General features: G+C 35.4%; 1 protein-coding gene across 1 annotated transcript in view; it reads right to left on the bottom strand.

The window, feature by feature from the left end:
- Positions 1-25,720, bottom strand: part of LOC136029409 (steroid hormone receptor ERR2-like) — a gene marked incomplete at its 5' end in the record, with an annotated part of 141,863 nt that overhangs the window by 38,029 nt on the left and 78,114 nt on the right. Inside the window, 1 exon segment of the mRNA XM_065707776.1 lies at positions 13,695-13,904. Coding sequence (XP_065563848.1) covers positions 13,695-13,904 — 210 coding nt within the window.

The raw sequence follows: 25,720 nt of genomic DNA, 5'->3' as shown, positions 1-25,720 counted from the left end.
CTGAAAAAACTTTTTCATGTTTACATTTTCATTGTTTTTTTTTATAGTAATGCTAGAAAGTCCTGCGCCCTTTTCATTGAATTTCTCTTCCCCCATGAAATATTCCTCCAAGGAAAGATCCTCCCATATAGCCCCCTCCCCTGAACCCCACACCCAAACCAAAAAAATCCCCCTGATAACGTCGGTACACTTCCCAGTAACCATTACTGTATGTAAACATTGGTCAAAGTTTGTTACTTGCAACCCCTCCCCCAGGGACTGTGGGGGGTAAGTCATCCCCAAAGACATAGTTATTATGGTTTTCGACTATGCGGAACAAAATGGCTATCTCAAAATTTTGATCCGTTGATTTTGGGGAAAAAATGAGCGTGGGAGGGGGCCTAGGTGCCCTCCAATTTTTTGGTCACTTAAAAAGGGCACTAGAACTTTTCATTTCCGTTAGAATGAGCGCTTTTGCAACACTCTAGGACCACTTGGTCGATACGATGACCCCTGAAAAAAAAAAAAAATAAATAAATAAACACGCACCCGTGATTTGTCTTCTGGCAAAAAATACGGAATTCCACATTTTTGTAGATTGGACCTTGAAATTTTTTCTATAAGGTTCTCTGATACGCTGAATGCGATGGTGTAATTTTCTTTAAAATCCTATGACTTTTAGGGGGTGTTACCCCCTATTTTCCAAAATAAGGCAAATTTTCTCAGGCTCGTAACTTTTGATGACAAAGACTAAATTTGATGAAACTTGTATATTTAAAATCAGCATAAAAATCCGATTCTTTTGATATGTCTCTTAGTATCGAAATTCCGTTTTTTAGAGTTTCGTTTACTATTGAGCCGGGTCACTCCTTACTACAGTTCGTTACCACGAACTGTTTGATATAGCTTTTGCTCGCCTAACAGGCTTAAACTACCGTTTAGAGAAAACATCAATCTAACCGAAAACTACTTAGTTGGTACTTACGTAATATCTAGAATTCACTCGAAAGTGAAGTCAGGTTAATAATAATGAAATGTACCAAAATATAATGAATAAACACTACTTTAGAAACAAAATTGTTTCAGCTATAACAAAAAATTATGGAAAGCAGGCCGCCCAGAACGCACTGTATTAAATGCCTAACCTACCCACCTCTATATAAAAAAAATTAATTAAAATATACCTGCATCGCAGTTTATTTAACGAAAGAATGAGCTAATTATAACGGAATGCGAAAGAAAAGCCAGTTTACTCAGATCAAACAAAGCAAACTTCTTGAGTGTTTTCTGAATAGTGCTATAGAGGTTTTAAACTTGCGATAGATTGAAACTATAGCTTTAAAATTGAAAGTTCAGAGATTATGGAAGAATGCATATATAAGTTTTATTTGCCACTAAAAGAGATATAATGTCATTAGAGGACTAATAGGTAAAAACAAAGAAACAAACAAAACAACGAGAGATTGTTAATATAAATGAAAAAAAAATACGATTAAACGATTTAAGCTTTTATAATTTCAAAAACCACACAAACGAGAAGAGTACAGATAGTAAACGAACAAGAGAAGAATTACATCAGTAGTAGGCTATAAGAAAGTGTTGCGGAATTCGTTTCCCTTTAACCTCTATAAGAACCTATGAGTTTTTTTCTGCACAACCTCGTACGCATTGGGGACGTTGGTCTTCAAAGAAACGTATTTTGTTGCAAAACGCAGTAAAAGGTCATATTACTTTGCTATTTTTTGAACTTTCAGTGGAGTAGGCCCTTTTTTGAGCCAAGACTAGGCCTCCCTGATAGAAAGGGGGAAAATGACTAAATGACGCTTTAAAGGAGGTATATACAGTGAAAATTTGCAAATTTAGTAGAAGCAAGAGCTCACCAAACGTTTATTTTCGTCCGAGAGAAGAGTTCAGAACAGAGAAAGCCTAAGGCACAGACAAAAAGTATACGATACAGATGTCTATCTTACAATGTCAAAAAATAGGGTTGGATGTCCGAGTGCCTTTAGGCTATATATGATGACGTTCATGCATAGTATAAACTTAAAAAACTGAGGATAGACGAGCAAAAGAACCAAATTGATTGCTACCAGGCACGTACGCAGGAATTTTTTTCGGGGGGGGGGACAGAACCTTCGAAACAGCAAAAATAAAGTAGCAGTTTTTTATTTAGTAACTAAATAAATTCAAAATGCACGTATATCGGCAAATACAGATTAAGTTTAATCTATAGTATTGTAGCCGATGGGGGGTAGAAGATTGAAGCCTCAAAAGCACGTTTTAGGCTCAGGTCATGTTCATAGCGATTTAGAACTAGTGATTAGTTTTTTATATCCCACTGAAAGGGAAATTTTAGGGTTAACAGTGCAATATGGGTGTTGTGAGGGGGTAGTTCTTCTATTGCGAAAACGTAGATTTTAATGAAAAATGATAGTTTCCAAAAATCATCCATTAAAAGCTTTACTTTATCCTGAAAAGGGGGGGGGGATAAACGCCCTAATATCTAGGATAGTTCTATTTCGCTGTGGAAAGCAAACTCTCTTTACAAAAAAAAACAAAACAAAACAAAAAAACAGTACAATCGCTAATCAAGGAGGCACACTCGTGCCTCTATAAAGAGGCGAACCACGACAATGTTAAGCGATCTTCGGTTCCAGTGGTCGCAGAGGGATGGGGAGGGTTGCATTTCGTAGCCCGAGCTCCAACTAAGAAACCTGCCAAATTTCATCCCCCTCCGACTTTTCCTTCATGGGGAAAATCTGGCCGAAAGTTTCGACCCATCAACCCCAGCCACCCTTTAGCGTTGTCCAATCGGGCTGAAATTCACAAGTTAAGGTCCCCTAGGGCCCAGGAGCTTATCCGCGAAATTTCAGCTCGATCCGATAACTCCTTCCCTGTTTTCCAGAAACCACGCATAGCCACTTAATTTTCATATTCTTTTTTTTCTGCCACGCCTACAGGTCACAGCCGACATCGGATCTGGGTGTACGAAGACTCATTCGATGCGGAATTCTCTGAGTAAGTTCCCTTGAAAGTTTCGTAGGAAAATCTTAACCACCCGAAAGTTTCGACCCCCCAACCCCACCCCACCCCCTTTAACGTTGTCCGATCGGGCTGAAATTCATAAGTTAAGGGGTCCTACGGCCCAGGAGCTTATCCGCGAAATTTCAGCTCGATCCGATAACTCCTTCCCTGTTTTCCAGAAACCACGCATTAGCCACTTAATTAACCAATTTCTCCATAAGAGCCCATTTTAATTTGAAATTTTTAAAAGTTATTTAAAAGTTATATTTACACACATGCAGGTGGTTAGCTCAGTCGGTAGAGCGTGGGACTTTTAATCCTAGGGTCAAGGGTTCAAGTCCCTTATCGGGCGTTTTTTCACAAAATATGAAAAAAACTTCGTTTTCTTAAAGAGTTAAAGAGGCTGCGTCCCAAAGTTGAACCTTAAAACGTACAGGAATTAGGAGAGGCAGTCCTAATTCCTGTACGAGGAGTACAGGAATTATTAAATTACATCCACCATGGGTTGTAGAAAAACGTACAGAAATAATATGAAAAAAACTTCGTTTTCTTAAAGAGTAAAAGAGGCTGCGTCTCAAAGTCGAACCTTAAAACGTACAGGAATTAGGAGAGGCAGTAGGGGGGCTGCCGCCCCGCAGACCACCCTCTTTTAAAGACTCTTTTGTACAGGTTTTTTGTTGTGGGGGGCTGCCGTCCCCCTAACCCCCCGCTCTTGGCTTCGGAAAGGCCCTCTTTTAATTAACAAAAAATTGAAATGAATGAATAATGGAATAACTTCGAAAAATGTTAAACACAAGAGGACAGGAGAACCATTGCGCCGAAACTAGTAATTAGTAACAATGAAGTCCCCCCACAACAAAAAACCTGTACAAAAGAGTCTTTAAAAGCGGGTGGTCTTACTGCCTCTCCTAATTCCTGTACGTTTTAAGATTCGACTTTGAGACACAGCCTCTTTAACTCTTTAAGAAAACGAAGTTTTTTTTCATATTATTTCTGTACATTTTTCTACAACCCATGGTGGATGTAATTTAATAATTCCTGTACTCCTCGTAGAGGAATTAGGACTGCCTCTCCTAATTCCTGTACGTCTTAAGGTTCGACTTTGGGACGCAGCCTCTTTAACTCTTTAAGAAAAAGAGGTTTTTTCATATTACATCAAAGAGGGTAACAAGTTGAACAGAAAAAGGGTTAATAATTGGGCAGTGATTTGACCGGATAATTGCATGCTGTAAAATCCCCCCCAAAAAAGGGTTCACACATCTATCTAGATTCTTAATAAATGTCATACTTTTGCCAGAAATCCCAAGAAACCATGGGGAAATTAAACATTTCCAAAAATTTCGGGGGAACCGAAGGCCCCCCCCCTGCGTACGTGCCAGATTGCTACCATTAAATTATTTCAGTTGGACGTCTATTTTACATACATTTTGTCTGTGGCCATCAGCCTATAGTGTTATCATTAACGAAAACAACCAGGCTTGAACCTGTCACTTTCTAAGATACGATTATACCGCAACTTTTTTTTCGACCTTTTCAAGGGAAGATCTTCAACAAACAAAGAATTTGTTGGCTTAACATCACGCATACAAATCCCATGTCGTTGTTCATGACACTCCGTTGAGGACAACAGCTAAGAGCGATCTGAGTCCGAGAGCTACCAATATCCAAAGACCAGTTCATAACTCCTACAGCTGCAAAGACTGCGACAAGACCACGTTTCTGCCATACGGCAATATCCTTTGCCGTATCGCCGTACTAAGTTTTCACTCTGTACGGCAATCCTTTGCCGTGCTAAGTTTTCACTCTGATTTTAAGTCTCAGTTTACTACAGATACTTAATGACTAAGTTTAATTAATGTGTACATATAAATAATTTTACTAAGTTTTCACTCTGATTTTAGGTCTCACTTTACTACAGATACTTAATGACTAAGTTTAATTAATATGTACTAATTAATTTTACTTTTTACTTTTAATTAATTAATTTTACTAAGTTTTCACTCTGATTTTAAGTCTCAGTAATTAGTTGACATGGAATTAGAATAAAAATTCCGACAACTGAACCGACAAAATAAGTTAGATTATAAAATAGGCTTATGTGTAAGCTTGGCACGGGAAAGCAAAGCACTGAAATTCCCACTAACATTGGCTATGAGAGTCAACCCATTTCACAACTCAAATTCTTTCAGTCTCAGGGTTATAATACCAAGCCTGTTGCTGGTAACTATTTGAAACAAAAGAAATGTTCACTGTTTTCTGGTCTGCATAAAAGCTGTAAAGACAGTTAGAGATTCATATAAGTTCTACCATTGTGTCACCCAATTGCTTTTTCTAATTCTCCTTTAATCCCAAATTTTATATGGATAGACCTGGATGGTTGTGTCTGAGACACTTCAATACATTTAAAAAAAAAAGTCCAAAAAGTAGAAATGTAGAAAAAACAACTTTCAACAGCTGAACTTGATGATACAATAGGCTTGAGTATAAGTTTGGCACGAACAAGCAAAGCAATACCGCTGGTGGTTCTTCCACTTCTGCTTGACAACGCTGAAAACTAAAAACTTCGTTAAAGTCGTCAAGTTGCAGAAGGCTTGTAACCCGTCAAATGAAAAAAAAAAGTCTGTTTTTGGTTACTGATCCATTCATATTCCAGATCAAGACCCGGCAAGTTGAGAGCTCTAGTACACTTATACACAGAACAAGGGTGTTAAAGATAACAGAAATTACATATCTTATGATCAGCTGACAAGGACTGTCTTTAGAGCTTTTATGCACAGGAGAAAACTGAAAACATTTTTTTTTCAAATAGTTACTATCAATGAGGTAAAAAGCTTGATATCTCTAGCACTAAGACTGAAAAAACTTGAACTGTAAAATTTAACTTTCGCATCTGCTATGGCTTATGCAAGATAACTAGCAGCAGTGAGGTTTTAACTGGGATGTTGGCAAGAATCCTTATTGCCATTTTGTAACATACTTTCTTTGCCAAAAAAATAGTGTGGTGGGTGATTGGCGACAGTCTGATGCCATATACTTCTATCTATCTAGCCCGTTCTGATTGGCTAAAGTAACAATATCTATTGCTACAGAATCTATTGGAAATGAATAATTTCTTAGATCACACTGCCTTTCCATTTACAAATAAAGCGACGTGAAATATGGAAAAAAGGGTTCAATATGACAGTCTAATTTGTCCTAACTATGTTTGTTTTGGTGCTAATACATGGTTAACACCAACATATCGGACATTATCAAGATATCACAAAACGGCATGAAAATATAGAAAAACAGGTATAAAATGACAGTCCAATTTGTCTGAATTGTGTTTATTCTGATGCTATTGCATCGTGAATATTATCATATTGGACATCATCAAAATGTCAATTTTATCGTTATTGATTCTGTTTTGTTTTTTCTTTTTTTTTGTTTAATTTAGCTCTGTTTGAATTTTTCCCTGCTGATAATTTCTAGACGTGAAGCCAAAACATTCGGAATTTATTATTATTGGAAAAAAGTTTTTTTTCTTTTTTTCCACTCTTTTAATTGAAATATTATCCCCCGTTTTCCTATATCTTCTTTTCATTTTATCTGTATTCGAAAAAAATATCCCGGAATATCATTTACATATATATTTAACTAATAAATAATAAATTAATGCGTGTTTCAAAAACGATAAGAAAAACAAAGTTACAATTTTTTCTAAAAAAAAGTACCTTCCCAATCCAATTCAGTGTCTTATATCACTTTTATTGTCATTTTTTTTATTCTTCTTTCTCTTTTCACTGGGAAAACCAAAACTATTAATAGAGAAGCTTAATAAATTTCCAATTAGAGGAAATGTAAGTCATTGCATTGTCAGTGGTTTCCAGGAAACCTCTTTTATTCTTCAAAAGCCCAGGGAAATCCGTGTTCTATTTCCAATCTGACTTACATAGACCGATAAACGTTCTATAACATTAAAGGCAAGTTTCCACCGGCTAGATTGTTACTAATATCATTCAGCGAGTTTGTGGGAACATGAATAATGACGAACAAATAAATTGGTACTTACAATTCACAAAGATTTAAAAAAAAATCATGCTAAAAAAAAGAAAAAAAATGTAAAACGCAATTCAAAACTATAAAAAGCAAAAATCATGCAACTTTAAAATAAAAAATGTTTTAGATTTTATTTTCACCTTTCGAATTTTTGCATCAACTGTCATCAACAACGTGATAATTTGTTATAGAAATTAATTAGCAATTGTACGTATCATATTTGTTAGCTCACATCAACAAAGTTGTTAGATGGACATAAAAAATGTCTTTGATCTAGATCTAATTATTGAAACAACAGGAAATTCAAATAGAACCGTCTAATATTATCGTGTAAAAACATTTAAAACATTCTTACAGTACTTGAGCATAACCGTTAGCCCTAAAAATTAAAGATTATTCTAAAAATGTCCTACTGCTAAAAGGGAACTAAATAAGACCCGAATGACGTCTTTTCATTTGAGTTCATGGAATGTCAAGTGATGTCAACTAGTTTCTGAATGTATTCCCTATATTTAAATTTGATTATAATTATTAGGTTTTAGTATGCCTTTTTGTCTCGTGCACGCATGGGCATTACTATTATGTCCCATGCACATAATTTGCGGCACAATTTACAAAAAGAATACTGATTTAACTTTGAATAAATTAATGTTTGGGCAACATATTTTCAATAGTGACTTGGGTGTTACTGGCTATAAACAGGTCAAGGAAATGTGTTATTAAACATCACGTGGTTATATCAAAATTAGCTCATTCCCAACATGCCACAGAGAGTAGGTCTTACAGCCTTGAGATTCCAGGACTATGAGACTCTGACTTTTAAATGGACTGTCTAATTTTCTTAGGCAGAATGCCGCTTTATCTGGTTCTTGACCTCGGTTCGGTATGTCACTAATCCACAGGTGATGATAAAATATATAAAAAAAACCTTTTTTCTTCAGAGAAGTCTTATACAGGGCCAGATTTACAGCTTTGGCGCTCCTAGGCCCAAGTGTTTTTATCACTTCGTTTTTACGAAAATTTTGGGGAATCCCCGAAAATTTGGGGATAGTGGAAGCACTGACTGAACAGATCACAACTGATGAACCAAAAGTAAAGAAAGAGAGAGGTGATACTGAACTCTCAGCTGCCATTCTTGGCAAACATCTGACAGTTTATAAGTGGCCACGGAATTTTTTTGTGTTTAAAAATCACTTTTCTGTTAATAGGCAGCGCAGTGGCGAACCTGACACTTCGATGATAAATCATACCACTCCAGTTTTTATTAAGAAAAAAATCACTCAGTGATAATTTATTCCGCCCCTTGACATTGTGCACCCCTTGGTCCGGGTCTAGTGGGCATATTGGTAAATCTAGGCCTGCTCTTCTAGGTAAATTGATGGACCCATAGCTGCATTGTCTGTTTTATTACCGAGGTTTAAAAGGCTTCACGAATCTTATACGTAACAGATATAAAACAAGTAGAATGGTTTTCCAATTATTTTTAATTCTCTTCTCTGACTTTTTAAAATGCCTCAATATAGTTATTTTTTTTGCATTAATACCTTCCGCAAAACGTGACCAACAGAACACGGATGTTGGAATTTAGGCTGATACTATGACATTTCCCCGAAATTTAAGTCTGCCAAGTTTTAATGTCAAATAAAGAAATTTAAGCCAATATTGATATGACAATCACATTGCTTCTGTCAACATGGATGATGGAAAACTGCTGTCACCGGTTAGAGTCTCTAATTAAGGATGACTTGCAAATAGTATTAGTACATAAAAATAGACAGTTTAGACTGGATTTGATATGAAACCCATAAATCTCTGAGCTAATATATATGACAATGCATTTTTACTGAATATTAAGAAAAAAGTAACTTTAAATAAATTTAACTTAATGTAATAAATTTTAATGAAAAATAACTTTAACTTTTGCTTAATTGATAATTTTTTTATTTTTTTTTTTTAGCGCAATTACGTATTTCTTGACCAGGAGTCCTGAAACTGTTATGACAATATTGTTCATGATGAAAATCATAAAATAACAAAAACAATAAGAAGCATAAAATAATAACTAATGAAAATGACAACATTTTTTTTTACCGCTTATTGAAAAAAATTGTAACCAAGGCAATTCATATGTTTCATCAAACAGTTCGTGGTAACGAACTGTAGTAAGGAGCGACCCGGCTCAATAGTAACCAAAACTCTAAAAAATGGAATTTTGATACCAATAGCTACATAAAAAGAATCGCATTTTAATGCTGATTTTAAATGTATAAGTTTCATCAAGTTTAATCTTACCCATCAAAAGTTAAGAGCCTGAGAAAATTTACTTTATCTTAGAAAATAGGGGGGAACAACCCCAAAAGTCATAGAATCTTAACGAAAATCACACCATCAGATTCAGCGTATCACAGAACCCTCTTGTAGAAGTTTCAAGCTCCTATCTACAAAAATGTGGAGTTTTGTATTTTTTGCCAGAAGGCAGATCACGGATGCGTGTTTATTTTTTTGTTTTTTTGTTTTTTTTTCCCAGGGGTGATCGTATCGACCCAGTGGTCCGAGAATCTTGGGAGAGGGCTCATTCTAACGGAAATGAATAGTTCTAGTACCCTTTTCAGGTGACCAAAAAATTGAGGGCACCTAGGCCCCCTCCCACGCTAATTATTTTCCCAAAGTCACTGGATCAAAATTCTGAGATAGCCATTTTATTCAACGTAGTCAAAAAACCTTATAACTATGTCTTTGGGGACGACTTACTCCCCCACAGTCCCCGTGGGAAGGGCCAAAAATTACAAACTTTGACCAGTGCTTATATATAGTAATGGTTATTTGGAAGTGTACAGACGTTTTCTGGGGAATTTTTAGGTTGAGGGGGGGGGGTTGAGAAGATGGGGATATGTTGGGGGAACTTTCCTTGGAGGAATTTGTCATGGGGGAAGAAAAGTTTCATGAAGAGAGAGAGCAGAATTTTCTAGCATCATTAAAAAAAAAAAACAATGAAAAAATAAATATGAAAAAGTTTTTTCAACTGAAAGTAAGGAGAAGCATTAAAACTTAAAACGAACAGAAATTATTACGTCTATGATGGGCTCACCTCCTCCTAATACCGCGCTCTTTACGCTAAAGCATTCTTAGTAATTTCAACTATTTATTCTACGGCTCTTGTGATTCAGGGGCCATTCTTAAGATATTGGGACAAGATTTAAGCTTTAGTGTAATGAGCGAGGTACTGACGAGGGGGTGAATCCCTTCATATACGTAATAAAACCAAGAGAATACAGAAGTTCGTTACGTAAGCTAATTTGTAAGTTACGTATATCTTTTACTAATAAACATTCGTAAAAAATTTAAAGTTCTAGTTGCCTTTTTAAGTAACCAAAAATCGGAGGGCAACTAGGCCTCCTCCCCCACTCCTTTTTTCTCAAAATCACTCGATCAAAACTACGAGAAAGCCAATTAGCCAAAAAAATAAATATACAAATTTCGTTTTAATTATTCATCTGCGGAGAGCCAAAATCAAAACATGCATTGATTCAAAGACGTTCAGAAATTAAATAGAAAAAAACAAGTTATTTTTAACGGAAAGTAAGGAGCGACATTAAAACTTAAAACGAACAGAAATTACTTCGTATATGAAAGGGCTGCTTCCTCATCAACGCACCGCTCTTTACGCTAAAGTGTTTTACTGTTTAAAAAAGTAGAATTAAGAGAAAGATCCAAACTTTAGCGTAAAGAGCGGGGTGTTGATGAGGAAGCACGGATTCGATTTGCTTAATATAAATTGATATAAACTAAAGAATCCGAGCTCTATTTTCTTTTTTGTAAATTGTCCAATTACTTTAATCTTATTTACGCGGTTAAATTAGCCTTTTAAAGTTTTTACTTTTCAAGGGAAAAAAAGAATCTTTCATTTAATCATTCATCTTTCGACTGAACAACGATAATAGCACCTACATAAAAAAGTAAAAGAAAAATTTCGAGAGTTGCCAAGCTATGCAAACTAATTACAGAAGAAGTAACCAAGACTTCAACAGGAACCTTAGAAAATACTGAATTGCCAGTTAATAGACTCTTTAAAATGTTCCTTTATCTTAAGAGGATAACTGAAGGCGCTTGGGGTTTTATCTCAGAAAGATAATGTTTTATGCTTCTGTTTCTGCTGAACAACATTCCTATTGCTCAAATGCCAGGTCAAACCCGTATTTTTACTGGACTATATTTGATTCTGTATTATATTAGAATTTCCTAGTCTTTTAGGAAATCAAAAATAATAAAGCTTATTGCGAGAAAATTTTCTCTCCATATGCGGCACTATTTAAAAATTACCAATATAATATGATAATATCAAACATTAGAAATGCGTTTGGTTTAAAATTATAAACAGCTGGAGATAAAACGTAATATTGAAAACTTTTTACTGTTTTGTTCGTTCATTTTCTTTTTTTCATAATCCTTATTAGTGTTTACCTGCACTATAATTATTGTTAATTTGACAGTTATTGCTATTACTACTACTATTTTGTATAATATGTGCTTGAATCTGCTGTTTAAAACCTGGATAGTTTATTATCGTGTCGCCATTAACTTCTCAGAGGAGTCTATACTTCTAGAGTGTTTTACATTGAGCCTATGCCCTACCCGGCATGTTTTATTCGTTTTGCTGACTTTCCTTGTTATTAAATTCAGGGGCGGGTCCAGAGCAAAATCTTGGGGGAGGCCAAATGTGACAAAGGTGCAATGAGCAAAATATTGTATGGGGGAGGCAATGTGACAAAGGTACCAATAGTTGACCGAATCGACAAATTCATTCTAAAAATAGAGTAAAGAAAGAAAAAAACAGGATGTGAGGGCACCACAAAAACCTTGGGGGCCCCGGTCCCGCCCTCCCAGCCCCCTAGATCCGCCAGTGATTGTATCTAATTCAATTCAAAAGCAACAAATTATTATAAATCACTAAATTAGGCATAAATTATTACATCAAGATCTTTGTAATACTTTTACTCCCGATAAATTGGCGTCAATAAATGCAGTTAACGTAAATACACATAGTACCAAATAAGGTATCGCTATTTAATTTGCCGGAATTGAGCTCACAAGAAAATGTTTAACCCGGAATTCAGAAGGAAACAGTTAGTAAAACCTTCAACTTTCTGCAAAAAAAAAAAAAAAAAAAAAAAAATCTGCCACTTATAGTTCCTATTTTTACAGGGACCCAAAATGCATTTAGTAAGTATTTAAGAAAAAAAAATCTGTCAAAACAATTTTATTATATGCTATTAACGTTCCAGTCAGCGCGAACAAAAAAACATGACATGATTATTTTCATATAAATCAGGCTGAAAATTTCATATATAAATTAATAGAACATTAGATTTATATACAAGCTCAGAGAAATATTTGCTGGCGATTGACTAACAAAAAAAAGACATGTTATCTAGCTCAACCTGATTACTTCACTTTGGCTTGGCAACACCATCTCTATCTTGAATGTTGCGACATAGTCTTCATGTTGCAACAAAAGGGACAAGTTTAAAATTCTAACCAGCCGACTAAAATATCTTCAGAAACTGTTTTCTTTTTTCTGTCATCCGGTTCTACATTCCATTACTTTTTAATTCTCAGTATCCTGTGACTATAGAAAAAATAAATCAAGAAAATCACTAGCTAATAAAAATATCTTCTTTAAGGATAGAATCGGACAAGAAACATTTAATTTTGTTTCCTTTTGAGGCCTCCCCCCTCCTATATAATCTAAAAATTGCCAGAATTTCTGGGTGATTCTTACTAAAACTATCAAATAAAATTTAATTTTGATTTTTGCCCCTCCCCCGAAAAATTCTTACTCATGTGATTGCCGAGAGTGGCAAAAACAGAGCGAACTTCCTTTTCAAAATTTCCTAGGCCAAGCCTCCGGGGAAAAGAAGACGACAAACAGACTGACCAAAGAAAACCTGTTTACTCAGAATGAATAAATCCATTCTTTCATTAGCTCATTATTCTTCTGATAAACGCATAATGAAGCAAGGCTTGAGCTAAATTCCCATTAAACGTAACAATTCCCCACCTACCATCCTCCGCCTAATACCAGGACCACTAGACACACTTCACCAAATCACCAAATACGCCTCCTGTTCGAAATTTCCCGAGATGAAAAATGAAATTGAAATTCTAAGCACGAAATTGAGATTGATCACGTTAATGTTTAAGGCATATCTTTTTGATTTACGAAAGTAGGAAGTTTGGAACTGCAGTTTTCCCATCTGTAATATAATCTGGCAAAAGATACAACAACCTAGTATTAGCAAGCAATAAATAGAGACAAATTAGAGTTGATAAATACTTTTCAAACCAAATTCTTGACATGACGACTGGGGTTGGTCCACCAGACCATAGAAACATCGTGATTATGGCGTGGCTCGAAAATTACTGGAAAATAACCCGGACCCTACCAAAATAATTCAAAACTAGTTTTATTCCACACTCAAAAGACGATTTGCAATTCCGTATTCTCCCGTCACTTAGCTATGAGTTAGGTTCCACTCTTCCATCTGTCTTGCCAGATACATGGAAATATCTTAACGGATCAGACAACTTTCACAACAAAATATATAAATTTGTACGCTGGACTAAGGCACAAAGACCGGTGATAAATTTCTTACCAGGTACTTGTTTGGCCCATCCAATCATGGTAACTAGATCTCGGTCATAAACTTCACTAAGCGTAGTTAAAAGGCTAATACCACTACAACCTTGAACTTTTCCAGTTATGATAGCAGCCAACACAGAATCTGACGATTGATATGATGATTCACAGCTGGCAACGACTAGATCAGGCTCTGCTTGTGCAAGTGCAGACAAAGTCTTATTATCTGCAATGAAAGACATATTTTAAAACGTCCCTCAGGTAGCCATTTTATTGAGATTAAAAGCATGGCTAATTACATGCTCAATCTGGGTTCAAAGCTGAAGCAACTACCATAATATTATTACGCTAAAAATATTTCAGCATATCTTGGACAAAATTTGCTGAAGCAAAAAACACGACTTGCGTCTGTTCAGGGTTTCGTGCAGCAGGAAACACTTTCAACCAATAATCAGAGACACTGGCAACCACAAGGACACAAGGACGGCCACAACGGCCCCTCCTCCAGTGAGTACTGATAAGTCACTGTTTATAAACTGTAGAGACTAACTTTTGAGTGCTATTTTGATAACAATATGCGGATATTGGATATGATAGCGGATGCTATCAGCAATATTTACCGGCTACTGTTGGCACTAGCATGGCTAGTGTAGGGACAACCTAAAAGCAAAAAAGATGAAATTCTCACTTAATTTAGAATAATGGGGCTTCGGGTGGAGACGGAAAGTAAAGGTCCCTGTTTTTTCTTCTTTTTTTGGCAACGAAATCTTCTGCAACAATGAAAAAGTTTCTAACCATCTTGCCACTTGAAAAGTTCATATCAGTAATTTGTTTGTGGATGGGAAACCATCATAGAATATCAATTTTCATCTGGGCAAGATTGAACCAAGGGATCACAGAGGAAACCAACACTGGAGAATTAACCTCAAGATAAAGCCTTGATTTGTTTCTATTTCTTCCGTGTATTTAGACTAAATGCTTTAAGGTTAATATACATAAAAATGCATATGAGTAAATTTTAGATATGTTTTTTAGAGTTTTCTTTTGTGAACCACCCCCCACCCCAACCCCGAACAAAAATCACGTTTTGGCCTTCCTTGCATCCATATCAAATTTTAATTTTATTTTCAAAGAAACAAGGTAAATTTAAAACTCCAAAACAACTCAACGTCAGTCTCCGATGCTTCTAATAGAATTGAATCTATAATGAAAAATTGGTTTTCGGAAATCCTGTATCGAACAAATAAGCCTGAAGTATTGAAAAATTTTGCATGACTTTCTGTGGGAGAACAAACGATTCTCCCCAGAAATAAATCAACAAAATTATTTGATATTTGAAAGGTCAAGATCAGAATTGCGGAAGTATTTTCCAACGTGAATAATCGTATTTTGAATCCATTTGAAAATTGGTACTTTAAAGTAGCTTATTTTTCATCAAACAGTTCGTGGTAACGAACTGTAAGTAAGGAGCGACACGGCTCGATAGTAACCGAAACTAAAAAAAAATTCAATTTTGATACCATAGATATATCAAAAGAGTTAAATTTTTATGCTGATTTCAAACATGTAAGTTTCATCAAGTTTAGTCTCACCCATCAAAAGTTACGTGCCTGAGAAAATTTGCCTTGTTTTCAAAAAAAGGAGGAAACACTCCCTAAAAGTCATAGAACCCTATTGAAAATCACACCATCAGATTCAGCGTATCAGAGAACTCTACTGTAGAGGTCTCAAGCTCCTATCTCCAAAATCGAGGAATTTTGTGTTTTTTTCCCCGTGGGTGATCTTACCGATCCAATTGTCCTAAAATATCACGACAGGGCTCATTCGAACGGAAATTAAAAGTTCTAGTACCCTTTTTAAGTAACCAGCAAAAATAGAGGGCAACTAGGCCCTCTCCCACGCTCATTTTTTCCCAAAGTCTCCCGATCAAAACTTTGAGATAACCATTTTGTTTAGCATGGTCAAAAAATTTAATGACTGTTTGTTTGAGGATGACTTAATCCCCCACAGTCCGCAAGGGAAGGGCTGCAAGTTATGAGCTTTGCCCAATGTCAAACAGTTCGTGGTAACGAACTGTAGTAAGGAGCGACCCGGCTCAATAGTAAACGAAACTCTAAAAACGGAATTTTGATGCTAAAATATACATCAAAAGAATTGGATTTTCATGCTGATTTTAAATAAATAAGTTTCATCAAATTTAGTCTTTGTCATCAAAAGTTACGAGCCTGAGAAAATTGGAAAATAGGGAGAAACACCCCCTAAAAGTCATAGAATCTTAATGAAAATCAAACCATCGCATTCGGCGTATCAGAGAACCATGGAACAAAAATTTCAAGCTCCTATCTACAAAAATGTGGAATTTCGTATTTTTTGCCAGAAGACAAATCACGGGTGCGTGTTTATTTGTTTGTTTTTTGTGTTTTGTTTTTTCCCAGGGGTCATTGAATCGACCAAGTGGTCCTAGAATGTAGCAAGAGGGCTCATTCTAACGGAAATGAAAAGTTCTAGTGCCCTTTTTAAGTGACCAAAACAATTGGAGGGCACCTAGGCCCCCTCCCGCGCTCATTTTTTCTCCAAAGTCAACGGATCAAAATTTTGAGATAGCCATTTTGTTTCACATAGTCAGAAACCATAATAACTATGTCTTTGGGAATGACTTACTCCCCCACAGTCCCTGGGGGAGGGGCTGCAAGTTACAAACTTTGACCAGTGTTTACATATAATAATGGTTATTGGGAAGTGTACAGACGTTTTCAGGGGGATTTATTTGGTTTTTGGGGTAGGGTTGAGGGGAGGGGGCTATGTGGGAGGATCTTTCCTTGGAGAAATATGTCATTAGGGGAACAGAAATTCAATGAAAAGAGCGCAGGATTTTCTAAAATTACTATAAAAAAAAACAATGAAAAAATAAACATGGAAAAGTTTTTTCAATTGAAAGTAAGGAGTAGCATTGAAACTTAAAACAAACAGAGATTATTACGCATATGAGGGGTTCTAAAAATACTTTAGCATAAAGATCGAGGTATTTAGGAGGAGATAAATACCTCGCTCTTTATGCTATTAAATAAAATACACTAGTTTTTTTGAACTGTAAGTAAGGAGCGACATTAAAACTTAAAACGAACAGAAATTACTCCGTATATGAAATTGGTTGTCCCGTCCTCAACGCCTCGCTCTTTACGCTAAAGATTGACTCTTTGCCACAATTCTACTTTTTAAAACAATTAAAAGCTTTAGCGTAAAGAGCGAGGTGTTGAGGAGGGGACAACCCATTTCATATACGAAGTAATTTCTGTTCGTTTTAAGTTTTAATGTCGCTCCTTACTTACAGTTAAAAAAAAATAGTTTTTTTAATTTAATTTCAGAACGTTTTTGAATTAATGCATGTTTGATTTTGGCCCTCCACACATAAATTACTAAAATGAAATTTGCATATTAATTCCTTTTTTGGCTAAATGGCTTTCTTTTAGTTTTGATCAGACAATTTTGAGAAATAAGGGGTGGGGAAGGAGGCCTAGTTGCCCTCCAATTATTTCGGTTACATAAAAAGGCAACTATAACTTTTAATTTTTAACGAACGCTTCTATTAGTAAAAAATATACGTAACTTAAGAATTATCTTACGTAATAAACTTTTATATTCTTATATTTTTATTATCTATATAAGGGGGTTTGTACCCTCGTTAATGACTCGCTCTTTACACTAAATCGTAAGTTTTGTCTCAATTCTTTAAGAATGACCTCTGAATCAGAAAGGCCGTAGAGTAGATAGTTGAAATTACTAAAAATACTTTAGCATAAAAAGCGAGGTATTTATCTCCTCCTAAATACCTCGCTCTTTATGCTAAAGTATTTTTATAACCCCTCATATGCGTAATAATCTCTGTTCGTTTTAAGTTTCAATGCTACTCCTTACATTAAATTGAAAAAACTTTTTCATGTTTATTTTTTCATTGTTTTTTTTTTGTATAGTAGTTTAGAAAATCCTGCGCCCTTTTGATTGAATTTGTCTTCCTCCATGACATATTTCTCCAAGGAAAGATCGTCCCACATAGCTCCCTCCCTTCAGCCCCACCCCCAAAACCAAAAAAATCCCCCTGAAAACGTCTGTACACTTCCCAATAACCATTATTATATGTAAACATTGGTCAAAGTTTGTAACTTGCAGCCCCTCCCCCAGGGACTGCGGGGGAGTAAGTCATTCCCAAAGACATAGTTATTGTGGTTTTTGACTATAACAAAATGGCTATCTCAAAATTTTGATCCGTTGTCTTTGGAGAAAAAATGAGCGTGGGAGGGGGCCTAGGTGCCCTCCAATTTTTTTGGTCACTTAAAAAGGGCACTAGAACTTTTCATTTCCGTTAGAATGGTTCCTCTTGCGACATTCTAGGACCACTTGGTCGATAAAATGACCCCTGGGAAAAAGAAAAAAAAAAGAAAAAAAAAACCAAACAAACAAATAAACACGCACCCGTGATTTGTCTTCTGGCAAAAAATACGAAATTCCACATTTTTGTAGATAGGAGCTTGAAATTTTTTCTACAGGGTTCTATGATACGCGGAATGCGATGGTGTGATTTTCGTGGTGTTTACTTTTACGGGGTGTTTCCCCCTATTTTCCAAAAAAAGGCAAAGACTAAATTTGATGAAACTTATATATATAAAATAAACATGAAAATCCGATTCTTTTGATGTATATTTTAGCATCAAAATTACGTTTTTTAGAGTTTCGTTTACTATTGAGCCGGGTCGCTCCTTAGTACAGTTCGTTACCACGAACTGTTTGATAGTATTTTTAGTAATTTCAATTATTTATTCTACGGCGGTCATTCTTAAAGAATTGGGACAAAACTTACGATTTAGTGTAAAGAGCGAGGTATTAACGAGGGTACAAACCCCCTCATATACATAATAAAAATTTAAGAATATAAAAGTTTGTTACGTAAGTTAATTCTTAAGTTACGTATATTTTTTACTAATAAAAACATTCGTTAAAAATTAAAATTTGTAGTTGCCTTTTTATGTAACCGAAAAATTGCAGGGCAAATAGGCCTCCTTCCCCACCCCTTATTTCTCAAAAGCGTCTGATCAAAACTAAAAGAAAGCCATTTAGCCAAAAAAGGAATGAATATGCAAATTTCATTTTAATAATTTATGTGTGGAGAGCCAAAATCAAACATGCATTAATTCAAAAACGATCAGAAATTACATAAAAAAAACTAGCTTTTTAACTGAAAGTAAGGAGCGACATTAAAACTTAAAACGAACAGAAATTACTCCGTATATGAAATGGTTTGTCCCCTCCGCAATCCTTCGCTCTTTACGCTAAAATTTGACTCTTTGCCACAATTCTGCTTTAAAAAAAAAAAAAAAAGCTTTAGCGTAAAGAGCGAAGGATTGCGGAGGGGACAACCCATTTCATATACGGAGTAATTTCTGTTCGTTTTAAGTTTTAATGTCGCTCCTTACTTTCAGTTAAAAAAACTAGTTTTTTTATGTAATTTACATATAGTATTGGTTACTGGGAAGTATACAGACGATTTCAAGGGGTATTTTTTATGGTATTAAGGGGGGGGGTTACGTGGGAGGATCTTTCCAAGGAGGAATCTATTATGGGGAAGGGAATTTTCATGAAAGTGATGCAGGAAGGGACATTACTTTGAAGGGTCGCCAGATTTCCCAGCACTATTTAAAAAATGATCAGAAATTAAATAAAAAACAAGTTTTTTCAACTGAAAGTAAGGAGCAACATCCAAACTTAAAACGAACAGAAATTATTACGTATTTCAGGGGGTTCGCCCCCTAGTAAATACCTCGCTCTTGACGCTAAAGCTTTTTTTGTATTTTCATAGGTGCTATTTATTCTAATTAAATGGTCTTTATGATTAAGGGGTCATTCTTCAACAAAAGTCGAGCTTTAGCGGGAAGAGCGAGGTATTGCCTAAATCCCCTAATATACGTAATAAAAATATTCGAATATAGATGTTCGTTACGTAAGTTAGTTCATAAGTTACGTATATTTATTACTAATAATACCGTTCGTAAATAAAATAAAAAAGTTCTAGTGCCCTTTTAAAGTAATCAAGAGGGCAACTAGGCCCCCTCCTCCACCACTTTTTCTCAAAATCGTCCGATCAAAATTTCTAGAAAGCAATTTAGCCCAAAAAAAGTAAAATACAAATTTCGTTTTAATTATTCATGTACGGTGAGCCAAAATCAAAACCTGCATTAACGTGAGGAGTGACATTAAAACTTAAAACAAATAGAAATTGTTCCGTATATGAGAGGGGCTGTCCCCTCCTAAACACCTCGCTCTTTACACTAAAGTTTGACTCTTTCTCACAGCTCTATTTTTTAAAACAAAAAAAAACTTAAGCGGAAAGAGCGATGCGTTGAGGAGGGGGCAGCCCCTTTCATATACGGAATACTTTCTGTTATTTTTAAGTTTTAATGTCACTCCTTGCTTTCAGTTATAAAACCTGTTTTTTATTTAATTAAAAAAAAGAGGCATTAATCGAATTATAAAGTAAAAGCACCTCTGAAATTCCAGTTTAAAGCAAAAAGAACTGTTAATTTTTAGACATGTATTAATAATAATTTGGGGCTCTTTCCCGATGCAGCATTCAAATTTTTATTAGTGTTTATCAGGACAAAGATAGTAGAAAGAGCTTTCTCTTCGAATGTTTTAATAGGAACTAAGAAAAGGAATAAGTGGAATGCTGTCTCTGATTTAAGAGGGCACTTAGCATCAGTAGAACCTGACATGTGAAAAACAAGAGCTAAGAGCTCATATGGCACTTGTGACGAGGCCGTAAGAGCCAAAAGGCAAGAGCTCATATTGTATGAGCTCTAAATTCTCAGAATACATAGATTGATTTAAAAGGAAAATCAGAGGCTTAATTCCGGTCGGGATTTAAAATAAGAGCTCTGAGTCACGAGGTCCTTCTAAATATCAAAATTCATTAAGATCCGATCACCCACTCGTAAGTTATAAATACCTCACTTTTTTTCTAATTTTTCCTCTCCCTTCAGCCCCCCAGAGGGTCGAATCGGGGAAAACGACTTTATCAAGTCAATTTGTGCAGCTCCCTGAATCGCCTACCAATTCCCCCCCCCCCCGCCCCAACTCCACCATAGAGAGCGGATCCGGTCCGGTTATGTCAGTCACTTATCTTGGACTTGAGCTTATTCTTCCCACCAAATTTCATCCTGATCTCTCCGCTTTAAGTGTTTTCCAAGATTTCCGGCTCTTCCCCAATGACACTGGATCCGGTCGGGATTTAAAATAAGAGCTCTGAGACACAATATCCTTCCAAACATCAAATTTCATTAAGATCCGATCACCCGTTCGTAAGTTAAAATACCTCTTTTTTTAATTTGTCCGATTTAACCGTCCCCCCACTCCCCCCCAGATGGTCAAATCGAGGAAACGACAATTCTAATTTAATCTGGTCTGGTTCCTGATATGCCTGCCGAATTTCATCGTCCTAGCTTACCTGGAAGTCTCTAAACTAGCAAAACTGGGACAGACAGACCGACAGACCGACCGACAGAATTTGCGATCGCCATATGTCATTTGGTAGATACCAAGTGCCATAATTACATGTCACAATGCAAGAAAACAAATTATGCTGACTACAGATATTAGTCGAATAAAAAACTAATTTGCTGTTCTGTATTTCTTTGTTTTCATTTAATTTTCCATATATTTTGATGTGATGTGAGCATAGACATATCACATAAAATAATTAAATACAAGTTTTCAAAGTTAATCTTGCTTTTTTGGTGGCTAGCTTCCGAAAAAGCAAGATTAGCTTTGAAAGCTTGTATTTAATAATTTTATTTCGTTTGAATAAATTTATCATCTCACATCATTTTATTTATCAGTCATGGTTGAACTTCGTTAAAGTAAGGATGCTAGGGCTGCATTAAAAAGTTTTTTAAAACATTTTTAGTTTTAAAGTTCGAATTTTAATGTAAGTTTATATATATATATCTATATATCTATATATATATATATATATATATATATATATATATATATATATATATATATATATATATATATATATATATATATATATATATACATTCTTTTTTTTGGTGTTGTGCTGAAGACGGCCATTGAACATAGGGCTGAAATATTCACTGAATTGGATTCCACTGTCTTGAGAAATTGTCCCTATTGTTTCTGAGTTGTGTTTGTTTGTTATGGAAAGGCAGTGTGGCCTTCGTTGCTATTTACAGGAAGAAAGCTAATCGCTTGGGTCTTATTATTCAAACTAATTAATTCCACCGCTGATTTATCACTTTTAGATGCGTGATGACCGTCCACCTGCTAGTGTGTTATAATATTGTTGGTACTTGTCTATTATAGTGCCTAATGTATATAGAAGTTAAGTAGAACCGGTTTCTCCATTAGTTTCTTTCAGCTTAGCGGGAGACAAACAAAGACAAGTGACAGAATAGATAAAAAATATATAATTTAGGCAATATATTTGCACTACAGGGGGGATGGGGAGGGGTGTAATGGTCAGTGTGAAGTTGGAAAATAATTATTATATCATAATATGCAGAATAATTGCTCCTAACACATTTTGCATGCAGACCCACTATACTTTCGACCCCCCCCCCCCTTCTTAAGGTGGAAATATAAAGCCCAAATTTGTTAATAAAGTATTATATTTTAATCGGGTTTTGTGATATTTCCTTACGAATGAGCATCAGAAAAACAGGTTCTACTTTCTACTTAGCTACAACATATGTGCTATAACAGACAAGTACCATATTTTCTCTATACTAGCTGTCATATATTTAGGCAATAAATTTAAAAACTGTACACATGTATATTGATGTTTTTTCCCCTTTTTATAGGGCTAAATATTTAGGGGTGGTATATTTTAAAAAGAGAGGTTTAGTCTTTGTTTTAGAACCTGTTGTAGGACAGTGGATTGATGCTCTGCTTGGGATTACGGGGCCCAGGGTTCGATCCCCGCCGCACCAAGGTTGGGCGACAAGCTTGCTACTTGTTCCTGTAAAAACACTCAGCAACTGAAGCGTCGATTCGACGCCCTATGCACCAGCAATGGCTCTGAAGGATCTTTATCTTTTTTTAGTCTTTGTTTTGTTAGAGCCAATTCGGTATATTTTTCGACGACACTTCTCATATATTTGTTCGTTAAAGGAACAAAAGAGTAGGGATAACAATGTTAAAAGCCAAACAAAAATATTTATACTGACTTAAAATAAATCGGTTGATTTCACAACTTAGAATAACATACTTTCGACACAATAAAGAAGCAGAATTTATTTTATTGATCATGGAGAAACATTGCTGCGCGGAGAAACATTTTTAGCGGTTGAGTGGTAGACCTAAAAGATATATTCAATCCATTCTGGTTGCACGCAATCCAAAAAAGATTCCAACAACAAAAGAAACTATAACTGAATCGCTTCCAATGCAATCGATATTCTTATCATTAATTTGCCTTAGAACAGAAAAGTTCTAGCTTTGACTTCAAAGATCTGTCATTAAATTATTTTTAAAAAAAAATATGCGCGAGTGACTATTGAACTTGTTTCTAAATACAAATAACAATAATATTTTACTTTTCTAAGAACCCTGACAGTATTAATTCAAATAATACCTAGCATTAATGGGCCAAACCAAGAGATGAAAAGCATGCCTCTAGTTACGATAGTGAAACTACTCAACAAGGTTAACAACACTTCGCATGCTGAAAGCAGTGGCATCAACTTGAGAAAAGAAAATGGTAGGAGGAGGCAAAAAGCATTCTAATACTCAGGAGGGGGCAAATTTCTTTTCTTCGATTTTCGTCAATGGGGGTACCTAAAAAGGCGTATTTCAATGTAAATACCGAAAAAAGGCACTTTCAGATTTAGGAGGGGAAGAGAGGAAGGAAATCTAGGGGGACAAATACTCCTCAAACCCCCAATTAGCACTCCTGACAAAAATGCAAGATTTTGTCGTATCCAGGAAAAATATATGGCTTTACGGAGAAAAACCGTCTAACCACAACTTCAAGTTCCTCCCACCTCTGAAAAAAAAAGTCACAGATATATTAAAAAAAAAAATTCAATAGATTGTGGCAAAAATCTCACATTAAACTCTATAACAGATATAACCAGGGTAGATTTTGGCAGAAGAGCTTGGTAACCACAATATTTTTTGTCATTTTAGACTATATGTAGAAAATAGTACACTTGCTTGCAGTCCAATATTTTCATTTTTATTTCACTTATTTATTCCTCTCTTTTCCGTTATTTATGTACGTCTCTTTTCTTGCTTAGCTTTCTTCTGAAAACAATTGCAAACATTGCATTCTAGTTTTAAAAATGTATATCTTCAAATACAAAAGAGCAAAACAACTACAGTCATGTATTTTAAACTTATGAACTACATTTATTTATTCATTTTCACTCTGAACGTTTCGTATTATTTTGTTTTGTAGGTTTCCATGTCGACTTACTCTTCGCCTTTAAACCTTATTAAATAAAATAAAAACTAGTTTTTTGAACTGAAAGTAAGGAGCGACATTAAAACTTAAAACGAACAGAAATTACTCCGTATATGAAATGGGTTGTCCCCTCCGCGATCCCTCGCTCTTTACGCTAAAGCTTTTAATTGTTTTAAAAAGCAGAATTGTGGCAAAGAGTCAAACTTTAGCGTAAAGAGCGAGGGATTGGGGAGGGGACAACCCATTTCATATACGGAGTAATTTCTGTTCGTTTTAAGTTTTAATGTCGCTCCTTACTTTCAGTTCAAAAAACTAGTTTTTTTTTATTTAATTTCTGAACGTTTTTGAATTAATGCATTCTTGATTTTGGCTCTCCGCACATAAATTATTAAAATGAAATTTTCATACTAATTCTCTTTTGGCTAAATGGCTTTCTCTTAGTTTTGATCAGACAATTTTGAGAAATAAGGGGTGAGGAAGGAGGCCTAGTTGCCCTCCAATTTTTCAGTTACTTAAAAAGGCAACTAGACCTTTTAATTTTTAACGAACGTTTTTATTAGTAAAAAATATACGTAACTTAAGAATTAACTTACGTAACAAACTTTTGTATTCTTATATTTTTTATTATGTATATGAGGGGGTTTGTCCCCTCGTTAATACATCGCTCTTTACACTAAATCTTAAGTTTTGTCCCAATTCTTTAAGAATGACCCCTGAATCAGAAAGGCCGTAGAATAAATAGTTGAAATTACTAAAAATACTTTAGCTTAAGGAGCAAGGTATTTATCTCCTCCTAAATACCTCGCTCTTTATGCTAAAGTATTTTTAGAACCCCTCATATGCATAATAATCTCTGTTCGTTTTAAGTTTTAATGCTACTCCTTACTTTCAGTTGAAAAAACTTTTTCATGTTTATTTTTTCATTGTTTTTTTATATTAATGCTAGAAAATCCCGCGCCCTTTTCATTGAATTTCTCTTCCCCCATGACATATTCCTCCAAGGTTGGATCCTTCCACATAGCCCCCTTTCCTCAACCCCACCCCCAAACCAAAAAAATCCCCCTGAAAACGTCTGTACACTTCCCAATAACCATTACTGTAAGTAAACACTGGACAAAGTTTGTAACTTGTAGCCCCTCCCCCGGGGACTTTGGGCGAGTGAGTCATTCCAAATACATAGTTATTATGGTTTTCGACTATGCGGAACAAAATGGCTATCTCAAAATTTTGATCCGTTGACTTTAGGAAACCAATGATCGTGGGAGGGGGCCTAAGTGCCCTCCAATTTTTTTGATCACTTAAAAATGGCACTAGAACTTTTCATTTCCGTTAGAATGAGCCCTATTGTGAGATTCTAGGACCGCTTGGTCGATACGATGACCCCTGGGAAAAAAAAAACAAAAAAAAAAACAAACGAATAAACACGCAACCGTGATGTCTTCTGGCAAAAAATACGAAATTCCACATTTTTGTAGATATGAGCTTGAAATTTTTGCTATAGGGTTCTCCGATACGCTGAATACGATGATGTGATTTTCGTTAAGATTCTTTGACTTTTAGGGGGT

This window comes from Artemia franciscana, chromosome 7 (assembly GCF_032884065.1).
Source record: "Artemia franciscana chromosome 7, ASM3288406v1, whole genome shotgun sequence".
In the NCBI taxonomy this organism is placed as follows: domain Eukaryota; kingdom Metazoa; phylum Arthropoda; class Branchiopoda; order Anostraca; family Artemiidae; genus Artemia; species Artemia franciscana.
This window is presented reverse-complemented; position numbering and strand designations above follow the sequence as displayed.